The sequence below is a fragment of the Schizosaccharomyces japonicus genome (genome assembly GCF_000149845.2).
Source record: "Schizosaccharomyces japonicus yFS275 unplaced genomic scaffold supercont5.2, whole genome shotgun sequence".
In the NCBI taxonomy this organism is placed as follows: Eukaryota; Fungi; Ascomycota; class Schizosaccharomycetes; order Schizosaccharomycetales; family Schizosaccharomycetaceae; genus Schizosaccharomyces; species Schizosaccharomyces japonicus.
In genome coordinates this window covers 1,061,039-1,074,572 of record NW_011627861.1, presented here as the reverse complement: position 1 = coordinate 1,074,572, position 13,534 = coordinate 1,061,039, and the positions used below count along the sequence as shown (strand labels likewise).

General features: G+C 41.6%; 9 protein-coding genes across 9 annotated transcripts; 4 read left to right on the top strand and 5 right to left on the bottom strand.

Annotated features, from left to right (window-relative positions):
• Positions 1 to 16: 16 nt before the first annotated feature.
• Positions 17 to 1,300, bottom strand: SJAG_03426 (fungal protein; the record flags this gene model as incomplete). Its single annotated transcript, XM_002174537.1, has 1 exon — positions 17 to 1,300. The coding sequence occupies one exon, from the start codon at positions 1,298 to 1,300 to the stop codon at positions 17 to 19; it is 1,284 nt and encodes a 427-aa protein (XP_002174573.1).
• A 208-nt stretch (positions 1,301 to 1,508) lies between these two features.
• On the bottom strand, positions 1,509 to 2,957 carry SJAG_03425 (60S ribosomal protein L7). Its single transcript, XM_002174536.2, has 2 exons — positions 2,740 to 2,957; positions 1,509 to 2,425 (listed from the first exon to the last, which is right to left on the bottom strand). The coding sequence occupies exons 1-2, from the start codon at positions 2,866 to 2,868 to the stop codon at positions 1,799 to 1,801; spliced, it is 756 nt and encodes a 251-aa protein (XP_002174572.1). The 5' UTR covers positions 2,869 to 2,957; the 3' UTR covers positions 1,509 to 1,798.
• On the top strand, positions 2,958 to 3,546 carry SJAG_03424 (40S ribosomal protein S14). Its single transcript, XM_002174535.2, has one exon. It carries the CDS (start codon positions 3,034 to 3,036, stop codon positions 3,451 to 3,453), a length of 420 nt encoding a protein of 139 aa, XP_002174571.1. The 5' UTR covers positions 2,958 to 3,033; the 3' UTR covers positions 3,454 to 3,546.
• A 206-nt stretch (positions 3,547 to 3,752) lies between these two features.
• On the bottom strand, positions 3,753 to 4,574 carry SJAG_03423 (60S ribosomal protein L13). The gene has a single exon (XM_002174534.2). The coding sequence runs from the start codon at positions 4,524 to 4,526 to the stop codon at positions 3,900 to 3,902; it is 627 nt and encodes a 208-aa protein (XP_002174570.1). The 5' UTR covers positions 4,527 to 4,574; the 3' UTR covers positions 3,753 to 3,899.
• A 3-nt stretch (positions 4,575 to 4,577) lies between these two features.
• SJAG_03422 (40S ribosomal protein S16) lies at positions 4,578 to 5,251 on the top strand. The gene has a single exon (XM_002174533.2). It carries the CDS (start codon positions 4,684 to 4,686, stop codon positions 5,104 to 5,106), a length of 423 nt encoding a protein of 140 aa, XP_002174569.1. The 5' UTR covers positions 4,578 to 4,683; the 3' UTR covers positions 5,107 to 5,251.
• Positions 5,252 to 5,285: 34 nt separating this feature from the next.
• Positions 5,286 to 6,633, bottom strand: SJAG_03421 (cmgc/cdk/pitslre protein kinase Ppk23). Its single transcript, XM_002174532.2, has 2 exons — positions 5,742 to 6,633; positions 5,286 to 5,671 (listed from the first exon to the last, which is right to left on the bottom strand). Exons 1-2 carry the CDS (start codon positions 6,588 to 6,590, stop codon positions 5,315 to 5,317), a joined length of 1,206 nt encoding a protein of 401 aa, XP_002174568.1. The 5' UTR covers positions 6,591 to 6,633; the 3' UTR covers positions 5,286 to 5,314.
• A 1,508-nt stretch (positions 6,634 to 8,141) lies between these two features.
• On the top strand, positions 8,142 to 9,617 carry SJAG_03420 (hypothetical protein). The gene has a single exon (XM_002174531.2). The coding sequence runs from the start codon at positions 8,410 to 8,412 to the stop codon at positions 9,472 to 9,474; it is 1,065 nt and encodes a 354-aa protein (XP_002174567.1). The 5' UTR covers positions 8,142 to 8,409; the 3' UTR covers positions 9,475 to 9,617.
• On the top strand, positions 9,552 to 10,970 carry SJAG_03419 (fungal protein). The gene is made up of 3 exons (XM_002174530.2): positions 9,552 to 9,754; positions 9,801 to 10,154; positions 10,201 to 10,970. The coding sequence occupies exons 1-3, from the start codon at positions 9,699 to 9,701 to the stop codon at positions 10,466 to 10,468; spliced, it is 678 nt and encodes a 225-aa protein (XP_002174566.1). The 5' UTR covers positions 9,552 to 9,698; the 3' UTR covers positions 10,469 to 10,970.
• Positions 10,404 to 13,513, bottom strand: SJAG_03418 (mitotic cohesin complex; the record flags this gene model as incomplete). Its single annotated transcript, XM_002174529.2, has 4 exons — positions 10,404 to 10,941; positions 10,985 to 12,602; positions 12,642 to 13,060; positions 13,100 to 13,513. The coding sequence occupies 4 exons, from the start codon at positions 13,511 to 13,513 to the stop codon at positions 10,534 to 10,536; spliced, it is 2,859 nt and encodes a 952-aa protein (XP_002174565.1). The 3' UTR covers positions 10,404 to 10,533.
• Positions 13,514 to 13,534: the final 21 nt, after the last annotated feature.

Here is a 13,534-nt window from a genome sequence, read left to right as displayed (position 1 = left end):
GGAATGAAGAGAGTTTTTATTTGAGGATATCTGACACCCATTTAAGTTTAGCAGTTCCTTCGGGTGCAAACGACCAAAATTCATGTGCATATTTTCGGAATTGCGGCTTGTTACACTGACTAAGTGCAATTAAGAAAGTTTTTCCAGAGAGTTTTAATTTGTTGGTCACCATTTCTTCCAAGAGGCGCTTAATAAGACGAGGATCTTTTCTCGCAACAGCAATTCTTAGATACTCATGATAATTGTGTTCGTTTTTTGTAAAGCCAGGATAGGTGGTGAATAGTTGCCAGTATAAATCAGCTTCCTTGTAAAGTCCAGAGATGTTACATGCTTGAAGAAGCGTAGACAAAGAACGCCATGAAGGCTTTTGAATGCGACGACTTAAAGTAACTGTCTGGTCTACATCCAATTGTGCCGGATGTTTTATCCTCAGGTCTTTTGGCAGCTGCGCGTTAAGTAGGCTTATTGCTGCAAGACCGTCTTTCCGAAATGCAATTGTAAAAGCGGCAAATGCACACAAGTTCTTTTCGTTGATGGTGGGCTTTTCTTTGGTATTGGAGTTAAGCATGCACATCCAAAATGTCTTTGAAGCCTCCAGCACTTCTTCTCTTGCATATTTTGTGCCAGCAGTTATATTTTCACAAAGTTGATACAGTAACGTGAAGCAATCAGCATCCAACAATTCAATGTTCTCTTCACAAAGTTGTTTCGCAAATGCCAAGTTCCCTGTGTGCATACAGAATTGTAGCATTCCAGCTAAATGTATAGTGTTTAAATTCACCAGATTTTCCTGCGTTCCTTTTCTTAAGGAAGCATAAAGCTTTTCCAGTATTTCTTGATGTGAACCCTGCTGCTCAGCTACGCTAGTTTTGCTAAAGTTGTTCAGGGCACGAAACATTATACTGTAAGAGTAATCATTCGGAGAATGATTCCATTTTTTCATGTCATTAAATAGCTTCCATGCTTGTCGAACTTGCTTGTTATCGGCATAATGAGTTAACAAGTGATTAAAAGCCACAACCTTTGGTGCCCTTTTAATTATGTTAATTCGTTCTAGTGCCTTATCAACTTTTCCTTGTGCTATAAAGTGCTTTACGGTTTCCGCAAGTTTGTAACCATTTTCACGATAAGACAGCCATCCATCTTTTCCTTTCCGCGGCCGAGCAGACGGTGTTTGTCGACTAGCATTGTTTGAGATTCGACGACAACCGATCAACAAGGACCCTCGATAAAAGTTAATGTTGTTAATGCCGCTTGATAAAATTTGACATTGAACGATTTTCAAATTTAATAGTGTCATAATAACAAAAATTGTCAAATTTTACTAGAATGGAGAAAGCATGAAAGCGAAGACATGGGCACCCATATAATATACAAAACAGCAAAAAATATTATTGGGGAAACAGTTTATTAGCATGGCTTAATCGCAATACTACAGCTTTACACTTCGTCTAGTAGCACTTTCAAGCAGAGGCATTATCACATTCAGCGTTTCCTGAGGGAACAGGCTCAGACTAAACAATACACGCCATACTGCAAACAAACAGACCGAAATAACTAGACCCTGTGCAATGCAGGAGACAACAAGGCAACCAAACCCAACTACGCAACTTACGAGCACCAACCCAAGGCCGAACGACACTTTCCATAATTCACTCGTCGGGATAACCGCTCGGTATTATGACATCGTCCAGGTCTAACCCAGTTCTACACAACTACGAAAACAGACCAAAACTAGCACCGTCCTGTGCATGCGTCCATAGGTGTTTGCTGTCTAACGGGTAGCACTACGTCCTTTTTAAAGCATTTGCTTGATCAAGCTGTTAATGTGCTCGTCACGCTTGCCAGCATCACCACCCTCGATGAAGTGCTTGAACTTGCGCTCTCTCCAGCCACCACGGGGAGAGGAGAGCTTGAAGGGCCAAAGGAAGTTGTTGGCTTGCTTGAAGTTGGGACCAACGGTGGCAATCTCGTGGATCAAGTCCTCAATGGAGATGATGGAGTACTTGCCCAAAGCGTTCTCAATGATGGCGTTGTCAGAGAGAGCAGTGCGTTGCTTGTTGACCTTACCGTAACCACGCTTGTAGATGAGGTCACGGACAGCCTTCAAGTTGGGAACACCGTAGGTAACGTAGGGCTCAACAATTTGAAGCATCTCTTGGGTAGCCTTGGTCAATCTGACAAAGACACCGTTGTTGATTTGCAAAAGACGGAGCAATTGCAAAACCTTACGAGGCTTGGGAGCAATGTTGTTGATACCGCGGATACGGATAACGAAGGCCAACTTGGGCTCATCGGGAACGTAGTAGTTGCCCTCAGCACGAGCCTTGCGAGCAAGATCAATTTGCTCACGCTCAGCCTTGCGGTACTCGACGTCGTAAGCCTCAGTACGCTTGGCAATCAACTCGCGCTTCTTCTGAGCGGCCTAAACACGTTAGTATACAAATCCGGCCAATCCGTTCCAGGTGAGAACAGTGGTGGGTTGTTTTCGTCTCAACAGGTAAAGAAAGCTCCACAACAGACTCGGTAAATCAACATTAGCTCAGCCCCGAAAGATGGTATTTGTGGAACGCACATTCTTGTTCGCAATCCAAAAGAATAGGTCTTCATCATCACCGGTGTTGATTTACACGGATACAAGTCGCGTAGTACATCCTCGAACTCACACACATTCACCCAATTCTCCTCACCACTGACGAAAACAAGCACACTATTTCACCCAATAAGGTAAACACATACCGCCTTCTTCTCAGCCGCAGCAGCAACAAGCTGCTCGCGAGTCTTGTTTTGAGCCTTGTTCTTCTTGAGAAGAGACTCAGGAATCAAGACTTGCTCCTTCGAGGGGACCGTCGACGATGCTACAGCCATGATGGTTGGTGTATGGTGGAGGTTAAGAGTCTATGTAAGAGGACCTGCTGTTTCGGTTCATAGCAGTCACAAAAATTTTGTTGACGTCAAGCCGTGACTGCTACCACAACACCTCTGTTAAGTTGTTGCACAGTGCATACTCTGTAACCACCCTGATCACGAAACATGGCCACCAACGTTGGACCTCAAATTCGCTCTGGAGAGCTTGTCTTTGGCGTTGCTCACATCTTCGCCTCCTTCAACGATACCTTCGTCCACGTCACCGATTTGTCCGGTAAGGAAACCATCGTCCGTGTCACTGGTGGTATGAAGGTCAAGACCGACCGTGACGAGTCTTCTCCCTACGCCGCCATGTTGGCTGCTCAAGACGTCGCTGCCAAGTGCAAGGAGGTTGGTATCACTGCTCTTCACATTAAGATCCGTGCTACTGGTGGTACTGGCACCAAGACCCCCGGTCCCGGTGCTCAAGCTGCTCTCCGTGCTTTGGCCCGTGCTGGCATGCGTATTGGTCGCATTGAGGATGTTACTCCCATCCCCACCGACTCTACTCGCAGAAAGGGTGGTCGTCGTGGTCGCAGACTTTAAGCATTTTGCTTTGTTCCGATCTTGTTTCGGCAGAGTCTGTGCCCTTTTTTTCTTTGCATGAGCTTTCTTCAATAGACGTGACTGCAGGGCATATTTTCGCGCTTGTTGTGGGGTTGTAGTGTTGTGCCGCTATTGGTTTTTGTTGTATTAAGGTTTGCGGGGTTTTTGTTAGGTTGTCGCTATGCGATAATTAGTGTCGCATGTTTATTTAAAGTACTCATTAGCGATCCAATCAAAAGAGAAGAAAGATTTTTTTCGCAGTCACGCTCGTGCAAACGAAACAGAAACACCAAGCCGCACAAGAGGTAAGAGGGTCTTTAATTTCCTAGACAAAGTCTACTATTTACAGTTTGACAACCATTGACGTCCCCAACCTCCTAGCTACATCTTATACGCACAATACCAGATTCGTTTTTTTGAATTCCTCTTTAAACAGACCTCGCACTTTACTTCTTCTTGGCCTCGGCCTCCTCAGCACGCTTCTTGGCGAAAGCAGCACGGGCACCGGCGTAGCGAGCGTAAGCACGCTCGTTGCTCAAGGTAGCAAAGGCACCGAAAGACTTGGCCTCCTCAGAGATAGCCTTAGCCTCCTCGACGGGCTCAGCGGCAATGGGGACAACAGCGTCGACAGCAACTTGCTCGGCACCAGAAACGTCCTTGGCATCACCAGCCTTGGGCTTGCCGGCCTTGCGGGGGAAGACGATCAAGTGAGCCATGTAAGCCTTGAGACGCTCAACGTTACGTTGAAGAGACTCCTCAGAGCGGTTACGACGACGGTGGTCGACGGGAATACCGACGGTAGGGGCGTAACGGCGGGGAATACCGGCAGCCTTGAGCTCCTCCAAAGTGAAACCACGACCAGCACGGATCTTCATGTTGTAACGGACCGTGGGGGGCTTCACAGCGGGACGGAGAGCCTCCACAGGGCGGGGAGCAACACGAGCAGCCTTTTCTTGACGAGCACGGCGACGACGGAGCTTACGACCGGGTTGGTTGAACCAGGTCTTGACATAGCGCTGCCAGTGCTTGTGGAAATGCGCGTTAGGCAACTGTCCCTTCACGTGAATTGCCATTTTTTGGTGTGGTTAAAGGGTGGTGTTGTGTGGAGGGTAAGTTTGCTCCTACTTCAAGGAGAAGCTTTCATCGTCACCCAAATTTTGTGACTGCTTTTTTTGCCTCTGTCTTTTCACCAAAACCAATTTCATCACCTACCATCCACGAGCCATCATCATGCAGTCTGTTCAGTGCTTCGGTAAGAAATGCAACGCTACGGCTGTGGCCCACTGCAAGGCCGGTAAGGGCCTCATCAAGGTCAACGGAGCCCCCCTTTCCCTTGTCCAACCTGAGATTCTTCGTATGAAGGTCTACGAGCCCATCTTGGTTGCTGGTGCCGACAAGTTCGCCAACGTTGACGTTCGCGTCCGCGTCTCTGGTGGTGGTCACGTCTCCCAAATCTACGCCATTCGTCAGGCTATTGCCAAGGCCATCGTCGCCTACTACCAAAAGTTCGTCGACGAGCACTCCAAGGCTGAGATCAAGAAGGCTCTTGTTGCCTATGACCGTACTTTGTTGGTCGCTGATCCCCGTCGTATGGAGCCCAAGAAGTTCGGTGGTAAGGGTGCCCGTGCTCGCCAACAAAAGTCTTACCGTTGATTCTCGGTTTGTTGGTTGGATTTGTACTTTCTTGTTTTGGCGCTAGTTCTCTTTCGTCTGAAATGTACAGTTTGATAGCCAATAAAGTTATGTGCGCAGGTTCGGGTTGTAACTGGTCCGTGGCATGTGCAATGTTAGCGATGTATTTTTTGGGTTGGGAAGGTGTGCTTATGGCGGCTTGTGATGTGGGGACGTAAGTAATTCTCTTCTAGTTAGGCGGTCGTTGAGTGTGAGTGTATTCTTCATCACTCCGTCTGTTCCATTCTTTCCGGTGTTCCCCCTTCGCCTTGCTGGGAAACGTAGGAAAGAATCGCGGGTCTTTGGGCCGTGGTGCTTCGGTGAAGTATGGATGTTGTAGCGCTTCCTCGGCCGTGATACGGTGGGCAGGATTGAGTGTTAACAATCGCGATAGTAGGTCATGGCCGGCAGCTGTAAGAAAGGGAAACGCAGACCGCAATTGACTGTGCTGAGACTTCACAGACGGTTGTTTTACTTGAGATGCATGAGGAAGTAAGAAGAATTGAGGCCAACTTTCGTGTGTAGGATAGCCTAGGAAGTTAAATATCTGTAGGTGTGAGCAATTCATACGAGGTAGTAACACTGGCATAATGAACGTTTACAGGTTTTTCACATACCTTACTGAGCTGATCCAATTCTGATCGGCCATTGAAGAGAGGAGAACGAGTTAGAAGCTCTGCAAAAATGCAACCGACACTCCACATGTCTATTTCCTTTCCGTAGGAAGGTGCACCAAGCAATAGCTCAGGAGCACGATACCATAGTGTAACGACTAAACGTGTTAACTGAGGTTTTGGTTCACCCAAGGATCGCGCAAGTCCAAAGTCAGCAATTTTAATTTCCCCTGTATTATTCATGAGCAGATTGGAGGGTTTAAGGTCTCTGTGAACAAACCAATGGTGATGTAGAGTCGCGACTGCTGCCAATAATTGAAGCATGAGCGTTTTTACCTCGGACTGAAGGAAATCTTCTGGCATATCTTTCAGTAGAGTTGCCAAATCGTGTTCCATAAATTCCATGACCAAATATACATCTTTCCCCGAACGCCCAGTGACAACATCTAAGAGTTTGACAATGTTGTCATGCTGAACAAGTTTTAGTGATTGGATCTCACGAAGACTTGTTATGGGGAAACCTTCAACATAATCTTTTTCAAGTTTCACTTTTTTTAAAGCAATGATATTTTTGTTTCTTTTATCCCTGGCCCTGTAGACGATACCATAAGAGCCCTCCTCAATTTTGTTTAGAACTTCGTAGGAATCAATCGAATCACAAGAATGTAACTGACCGGACTGATTGAGTATGAACGATCTTACGTCAAACGATGAATAGCTTTCCTTGTGCAGAAGCTCAGCCTGTTTTTTCTGTTTTTCCAACTTTCTTCGTTTCCTCCATTCTTGCTCTCGTCTAACATCTTCCGCTGCAAAACCGTCATTGTCCTTTATTCTTTCCCATTTGGAAGTCATAATTACAGTTATAGTCAGAGGAATCTCGTAAACTAAAGAAACCTGTGACTACTTATGAATTTGGCATTTCGAAGTAGAGCTTTTGTGATGGATTCACTCACCACAAATGAAACGTTAGGATATGAATACGTGTGTACTTCAAAGAATTAACCGAAAACTGGTAGTACGAGGTTCCAATTGTAGTAGAAGAAGGACGTACTAACGGCGTATTTCTATATTCCAGGGATACTTTAATGATAATTTCATTTCTGGCTATTTTTTGAAAAATAAATACGTACCCATGGACGTTTATTATTGAAATTAAATAACTGAATGTTTAATAGGGAATTGTATTGGATTCGAAAGACTGTAGATCAGGTATGAGGCAAAAGTTTTAGACACATTTTTATGCGAATTTTAAGTTCGTACTGGCCTCTTGTTGGTGATTTATTTGATCTCTTTGAAAAGAAGCGTATTAATCGTTATTTTATGCAATTGAAATAAAAAGGTCATAAAAAAAAACTGAATTTAATAAACAAGAAATTAAATAGGCAGCATCAAATGTCTGCAACAGTACATAAATAGATATAGCAATGGAAGTAAACTTTAATCCGATTTTTTTTTTTTTTTTTTTCTGTTAGATGCTAAATTACGTTGATAATGTTCTTTATTAATATCACATAACCAAACACTGATATACTTGAGTTTATGACAACAAACTCATTTAATAACGGCATTTTCAATGTTTAATTTCTTGCTTAAGGAATGGCTTTTTCTGGGGATTAGACGTTTATGTATTATTTTGCAGCATTACTTTGTACTTGGCAACACACATGCAACATATTTAATGAAATTATACGCACTAAGGGAGTTGTTTAGGTGCTGTTCTCTTATTTGTGCTCAACTTTTTGCACATGATAAATTATAGAATATATTATTATTAAAAGAATATTGAAAATTAGACAAACACACATTGCAGAATAAAATACAAAGGAATTAAATGAACAAGAATTCCTTTGTAAAAGTCACCAAAATTTTGTTTGCATACTCAATTCGATTTTTATCAACAAATGTCTTTTCTATCAACTTACATTTAACGGTATTTCATCGGTAATTCTTAATATTATTATTTATAGGATTCACTAGGTCATAAATAGCAATCTTATGTTAGTTTACAATAGCTATCAGTAATTTTGAGAAAGGCAACTTTAAAAATAAAAGCCCACCATGAGCAGTTCGGAGAACAAAACTACCTAACGAAATAATCGAGTTTAGCGTCAGCAATTGTTATAGCCTCTTTAGTCGGTGGTCAGTCTGCGTCACGGAGCAAATGAAGTTATGTCATTGACTCGGTACTATTGAACTTTAGAAATGAAACAACCATTCAACTGATTGGTCTCTTAAATTGAAGGCTAAACATTCGCTAGCATTCATTTCTATTACGAAGCAATTCCGATTTATTGCTTTATATTCGCATATCTTGCAAAATTATTGGATTTTGTTTTCCCGAAATTTACAAACATTGAAAATCTGAATTAGTAACCAGAGATATTATCAATTGAAAAATTAATACAAATATTCAAGGGTTCAGTGGTTGTAATCTATTAAACACTACTTGTTTTCTTCAACAGTAACTTTCAGAACTTATTGCGCGTAACATAACATTTAGGTTTTATTAACCGAAGCCTTTTTGGAAAGGTATTTTAAAGAAAGAAGTTATTCATTGTTCGAAACATAAGAACAAGAATCCTCAATTGAGCTAAACATATCCGGCCTCGAGCCGTGACAAAATGTTCAACCTCGTTTCATTGAATTTTTTCTTTTTTAAGAATTGTTCGGCATGCCATTGAAGAAGAAGGCGACACCCGCAAACGCGGAAGAAGATAAAACAGATACTGATCTGACGTTTTCTGATGCGGAATTAGTCAAAGTTCTAATAGGCAGAGTTGCGGAACTCGAAAACACCCTCAAGTATCAACAGTCTATAACTCAGGACAAGTTCCCAATGATACGATTCAAGCGTGACAGTGATCCTAAGGATTTTATTGATGAACTGGACGTTTATTTCTCATATAACAATTTTACGTCGCAACAAAAACGATCGAAGGCACTCGCCTCCCTTCCCGAAGAAATCAGAGATCGCATTATAACAATTAAGGACGCCAAAGAACTGGAATGGCGCCAATTACTAACAGAAATCTTAGCTCCAGAGTTTCGCTTCTATCGCGAACAATTGTTCTCGGCGACAATCAAGGCACGCGAAAAAGGCCTCAGTACCTTCGCTGTTGCTTACGAGAAATTCGTACGAGCTCCGGGAGTTACTCAAGATGATATTGGATTGCTACTATTATATATGACTGCAGACAAAGACGCCAAGGAATTCTTAGACCGTCAGAATTATCTCGAATTAGACACAGAAATTGTCGTCAGACTACTCAGATTCTACGACTCAAGACGACAGACGAATAAATTTCAAGGAAAGGATCGCTTCCGAGGATCTTACAGAAGATTCAATTCGAATTACCAATCAACTTCCGACGAAATAACGAATACAGATAACGGGAAACCCTTCCAAAAGAAGAAGCCCGCCGTGGATACCTTTGATATTACGACAGACCCCAAGGACGAGGGCAAATTACATCAACACTTTTATTTATCAGACCAAACGACGTCAGTCAAAGCCTTAATCGACACTGGCGCTGACGAGTGTGCGATGTCAGACACATTCGCAAGACACTTGAACGTCAAAAGCTATTCAACTAAGACCCTTACGACGAGAAATCCAAATGGATCAATTTTAAATGCCATTGTAAAAACAGAAATGAGAATCGAAATCGACAAAAAAACATTCAAGCAACATTTTTGGATCATTAAAGACCTAAACATATCCGGTCTCGAACCGTGACAGTCTGGAAAACACCATTTTTGCCTTGGCTTTTACTTTTCATGGTGTAGATGTATATAGCCACTAATAATATACTAGGTTCGATTCCTACATGAACCACTTATTGACTTCTATTTTCTATCTCTCTTCCTGAAGAAGAGAAGCCTGTTACGGAAGACAAAATCAATATAACTTAACTTACCGTTCTTTTAGTCGTCTTAGAGCAGAAACCTGTTGTATTTAATATGGCTCACAAGAGAAAAAAGCGTTCGGAAAAACTAAAAGATCGTAAAAAGTTAGGGTAAGTAATTCTCGCAATTGTATTATAACGAATACTAATTTTTAAGTGAGGATAATGCTCCCGTCGTTAATGGAGACGAAGATGATTGTCCGAAAGCCTTCAAACATCTTCTCAAGCAGAGGGAAATTTATGAAGCCAAAAGACTGGAGAGGAAAATAGCGAAAACAGAGAAGAAAAAGCCAATTATAAAAAGACTTCCCGGCGAAAAAATGAGTGAGTTCAGTCAAAGAGTAAACAGGGCTATACCGGTTTCCTTCAAAAGTGGACCCGTGAAGGTCGACGAATTTACAGATAAGAAAACAGCCAAAAAAATAAAACGGAAACAAGAGAAGAGGGAAGCAGAACTTGACGAAAAGGAAATGGAGTTAGAGGACACAAACTGGGAGGCTGAAACTACAGGGTACGTTAATTTAACGCATCAGCACAAAGTAACTAACATCACAAAGCCAATATATCCCAATCGAAAGTCACAGAAAACGAAAGGGCTCACCCGACCCTTGGGAATCTTTAAACAAACAAAGACCTGCCTTTAATGAAAGGGTTGATGCACCTCCTGTTCTCCCATCTTTGAAAAAGACATCTATCATACATAGCATTCCAAAAAAAGACAAACAAGGGAATACAGAATCCCTTGCACGACGGAAGGCATTAGGTGAAGAACGTCAGGCTTTAATTGAGCGTTATCGTGCCATGATGCAGGCACGTCGATCATAGCAGGCGTTTGCGAACTCAAACAACGAACAGTGGCTGTTTGTAACTAAAGTTATACAGGTGACACCTCATTCACTTGTCGTGGATGGGACCATTTCGTTAAAAATGGCACCTATTTTTGGACCAAAGTAGCCTTTCATCTTGTGCAGTGTCTCCAGCTTAGCATAAATGCTGGAATGGTAGTTGCCTAGCATCAATACTTTTCCGAGCAAATCACAACATATTTGCTCAATTAAGGATTTTGCCAGCGTTGATTTAAGCGTTATTATTCTCCTCCGAGAATGACGTCCACTTATTATTTTCACAGCAGGAGTACCGAATGAACGAGAGAATGTGTAAAACCAGTTGTCTAACAAGCAAAGAATGGCATCCTCAATTTCTTCTGGCAAATTGAATTTTGGTAACACAGCTTCATCATTGGCAACACCGGACATATTGTCATAAATAAGGGCTGTTTCAAGGTATGTTTGTGATGCCTGTTTTAGTTGTTAATAACAATATACACTTTTCTGTACTTACTTGTAATTGAAGCACCCCCGATTCTTCTTGCTGTATCAGTGAAAGTGAGACATCTGTAAGCAATTGCCATGCTTCAGTGAGGATGCTTCGGTTGGACGTGTCGTCCTCAGATTCACTGATATCATTGACGCACCAGAAAATAAGGTTCTGTAAGATGTGTAATAGGCAAACATTTGGGTTACAGAATGTTTTGTTTTCTGGAAGCGTAATTAAATCCTTAAGTATATTCAACGTCACCTTGAGTCGTTCATCCCTTATCATATTCTTCAAAGATGTAATACTTTCGAGCTTTTTCAGCAAACTCTCAGCCGTTCGGTAGGTGGTGTCTTCATAAACAGTCGTTAAATCGTGATTGGAGAAGAATGCATTGAATTCTATTAAGAGCTTTTCACCAAGTTCATAAATTGAAATTGATAATGAGTTCTCGATAAGACTGACGCCCTGCAATCTCACAAAAACGTAGGCACAACTATGGATTACCTCGTAGTCATTTGTTTGTGAAAAAATCTTCTGGAGTACCTTTAGTAAGTCCTCTAATACTGGTCGCATCTGAGACGTTGAAAGAACTTGCGGTTGTAAGTTGAGTAACAAACGTAATGAAAACTGAAGGCATTGTGATAATGACGAGAACTTTTCTAATAGTCCAATGATAAGAGGAAGACATTCATAACTTAGTTGTTCAGTATCAACATGTTCGTTAGCGCTAGCAATTTCCTTCTCCTTCGGTTGTTGACCTTTGCGCGAAAGTGAGTAAAATGCTGGATCGAAAGCCGCTTTTAAGGATGCAAATAGTATCTGCAACACGGTAACGATAAGCTCTTCCGTCAGATTACACTCTTCAAAAATCTCATGAAGAATGCCAGTTTGTGAAGAATAGTCTTCATCATACAAGAGGTAATCCATTAAAAGAGTCCAACTTGCATAATCATGGTCTATTTTGAGCATAGGGGCAATAGCCAATTCTAAAGGCGTTTCTTTATCACAACCCTCCATTTTGTACGGTAACAGAGCAGATATTTCTTGTGATTTCTGGGTAACTGAGTTGACGATTTTTGATAGCAATTTCGTTAAGATAGAATACTTCAGCCATGTTATGCTAAAAGTAGTATTGAGATTTTTTTGGAGCTCCAAAGAAATAGCAGTTCTTCCTCCCCATAATTCAAGTTTCTCTGCAAAGAGTTCATCCACGTATGATACGAGGAATGAAGCAATCTCCTTTTGTACCTTAACGTTAAAGTCAAACAGCAAATCTAAGATTTTATCTATGTCTTCTTCCTCAAAGAAACCACAGGCCCGTATTGAATTACACAAACGTATTGCCGAAATTCGAACATTTAGATCAACGTCGTAACAACATATGTCCACAATTCTTTCCTTGAATCTCATTGAAAAGTGACGAAGCGCACTTAAAAATGACTCATCTGAGTAGACTTTTGTCAATGCACGAATGGCCGTTAACCGAATGCTTGCATTCGCGTCTGAAAGCATCCAACCTAAGTATCGTAAATAAGCACCACCTAAAAACACGCTAGGCAGAGTCGTGATCCAATAACCCAGTTCATGCAAGGATTCGCATCTAATTCTGGGCTCTACATCACGGTATCTGTGAACAAAAACGCTACATGTGTTAGAGAATAAACCGTATACCGTAACATACCTGTCGAAATAATCATTCAAATACTCATGAATAGTAGTTTCATGTAAACTGAGTTCATCAATAGAATCCCGAATCGAATCAATCCTATCGAAATTGATGCGGGATCTGTTTTCTTCGGTAGCCAATTGTTTCGACAGAGTATTCTTTTCTTTCAACATCCTGCCGCACAGATCACAAAGCCTTGAAGTTATATTCATACAAAAGAAGGTAGCAGTGTGCCGGATAGGTCTTAATGTAGAAGAGGACATGGCGACAAGCCAACTCGTGATCTCCAAAAATAAATTCTTGTTATTGGAAAGAAAAAGATACTGTTGCCGGTAAAGTTGATTGATAAATTCCTTAACGAGTGCCACTAATCGGCTTTTGAAAGCTTTATATTTGAGAGATTTCGATACTAGCGGATAATCCCCGCTAATTTGCTAATTATGTTAGCTTCGTGTTACCAACATTACTTATACCTTTTCAACTGAAACCTGGATTTGGGAAAGCGTCGTAGACGCCGTTTCCGAATCCTGAACGTCAAAATCGTTAACTGGTTTATTACAACCACAACATTTTAAGAGAAAGTTAACAATTTCGACCAGTGCTTGACTTTGATTTTCTCTGTAAAGTTGAATCCAAGCTGAAACGATAGATTCGACTTCAGTATTTTCACCGATCAGTTTGTCAAAAGATGCATTACTCATTTCCTCAATTGGTATCGGCGGTTCTTCCACTTCCGCTCTGCTTTTTTTTGAATTCATTCCTCTTGATGAATTTCTACGCGTCCGTTTGGAGCCAATAGATGTATCTTCGTAGTCACTATCATCATTATTGTCTGAAGAAGAAGATCCCGATTCACTTAAATATGGCTCATCTTTGTCCGACGACATTTTTGTTATTCGTAATTTCGT

What these genes read in the sequence shown, in the direction of transcription:
- SJAG_03424 (XM_002174535.2), top strand. Translation starts at nt 3,034, where the DNA reads ATGGCCACCAACGTTGGACCTCAAATTCGCTCTGGAGAGCTTGTCTTT.
- SJAG_03425 (XM_002174536.2), bottom strand. Translation starts at nt 2,868, where the DNA reads ATGGCTGTAGCATCGTCGACGGTCCCCTCGAAGGAGCAAGTCTTGATT. An exon ending in CTGCGGCTGAGAAGAAGGCG is followed by an intron (nt 2,426 to 2,739) that starts GTATGTGTTTAC and finishes TAACGTGTTTAG; the next exon opens with GCCGCTCAGAAGAAGCGCGA.
- SJAG_03419 (XM_002174530.2), top strand. Translation starts at nt 9,699, where the DNA reads ATGGCTCACAAGAGAAAAAAGCGTTCGGAAAAACTAAAAGATCGTAAA. An exon ending in AAAGATCGTAAAAAGTTAGG is followed by an intron (nt 9,755 to 9,800) that starts GTAAGTAATTCT and finishes CTAATTTTTAAG; the next exon opens with TGAGGATAATGCTCCCGTCG. An exon ending in TGGGAGGCTGAAACTACAGG is followed by an intron (nt 10,155 to 10,200) that starts GTACGTTAATTT and finishes AACATCACAAAG; the next exon opens with CCAATATATCCCAATCGAAA.
- SJAG_03421 (XM_002174532.2), bottom strand. Translation starts at nt 6,590, where the DNA reads ATGACTTCCAAATGGGAAAGAATAAAGGACAATGACGGTTTTGCAGCG. An exon ending in AATTGGATCAGCTCAGTAAG is followed by an intron (nt 5,672 to 5,741) that starts GTATGTGAAAAA and finishes TCACACCTACAG; the next exon opens with ATATTTAACTTCCTAGGCTA.
- SJAG_03422 (XM_002174533.2), top strand. Translation starts at nt 4,684, where the DNA reads ATGCAGTCTGTTCAGTGCTTCGGTAAGAAATGCAACGCTACGGCTGTG.
- SJAG_03423 (XM_002174534.2), bottom strand. Translation starts at nt 4,526, where the DNA reads ATGGCAATTCACGTGAAGGGACAGTTGCCTAACGCGCATTTCCACAAG.
- SJAG_03420 (XM_002174531.2), top strand. Translation starts at nt 8,410, where the DNA reads ATGCCATTGAAGAAGAAGGCGACACCCGCAAACGCGGAAGAAGATAAA.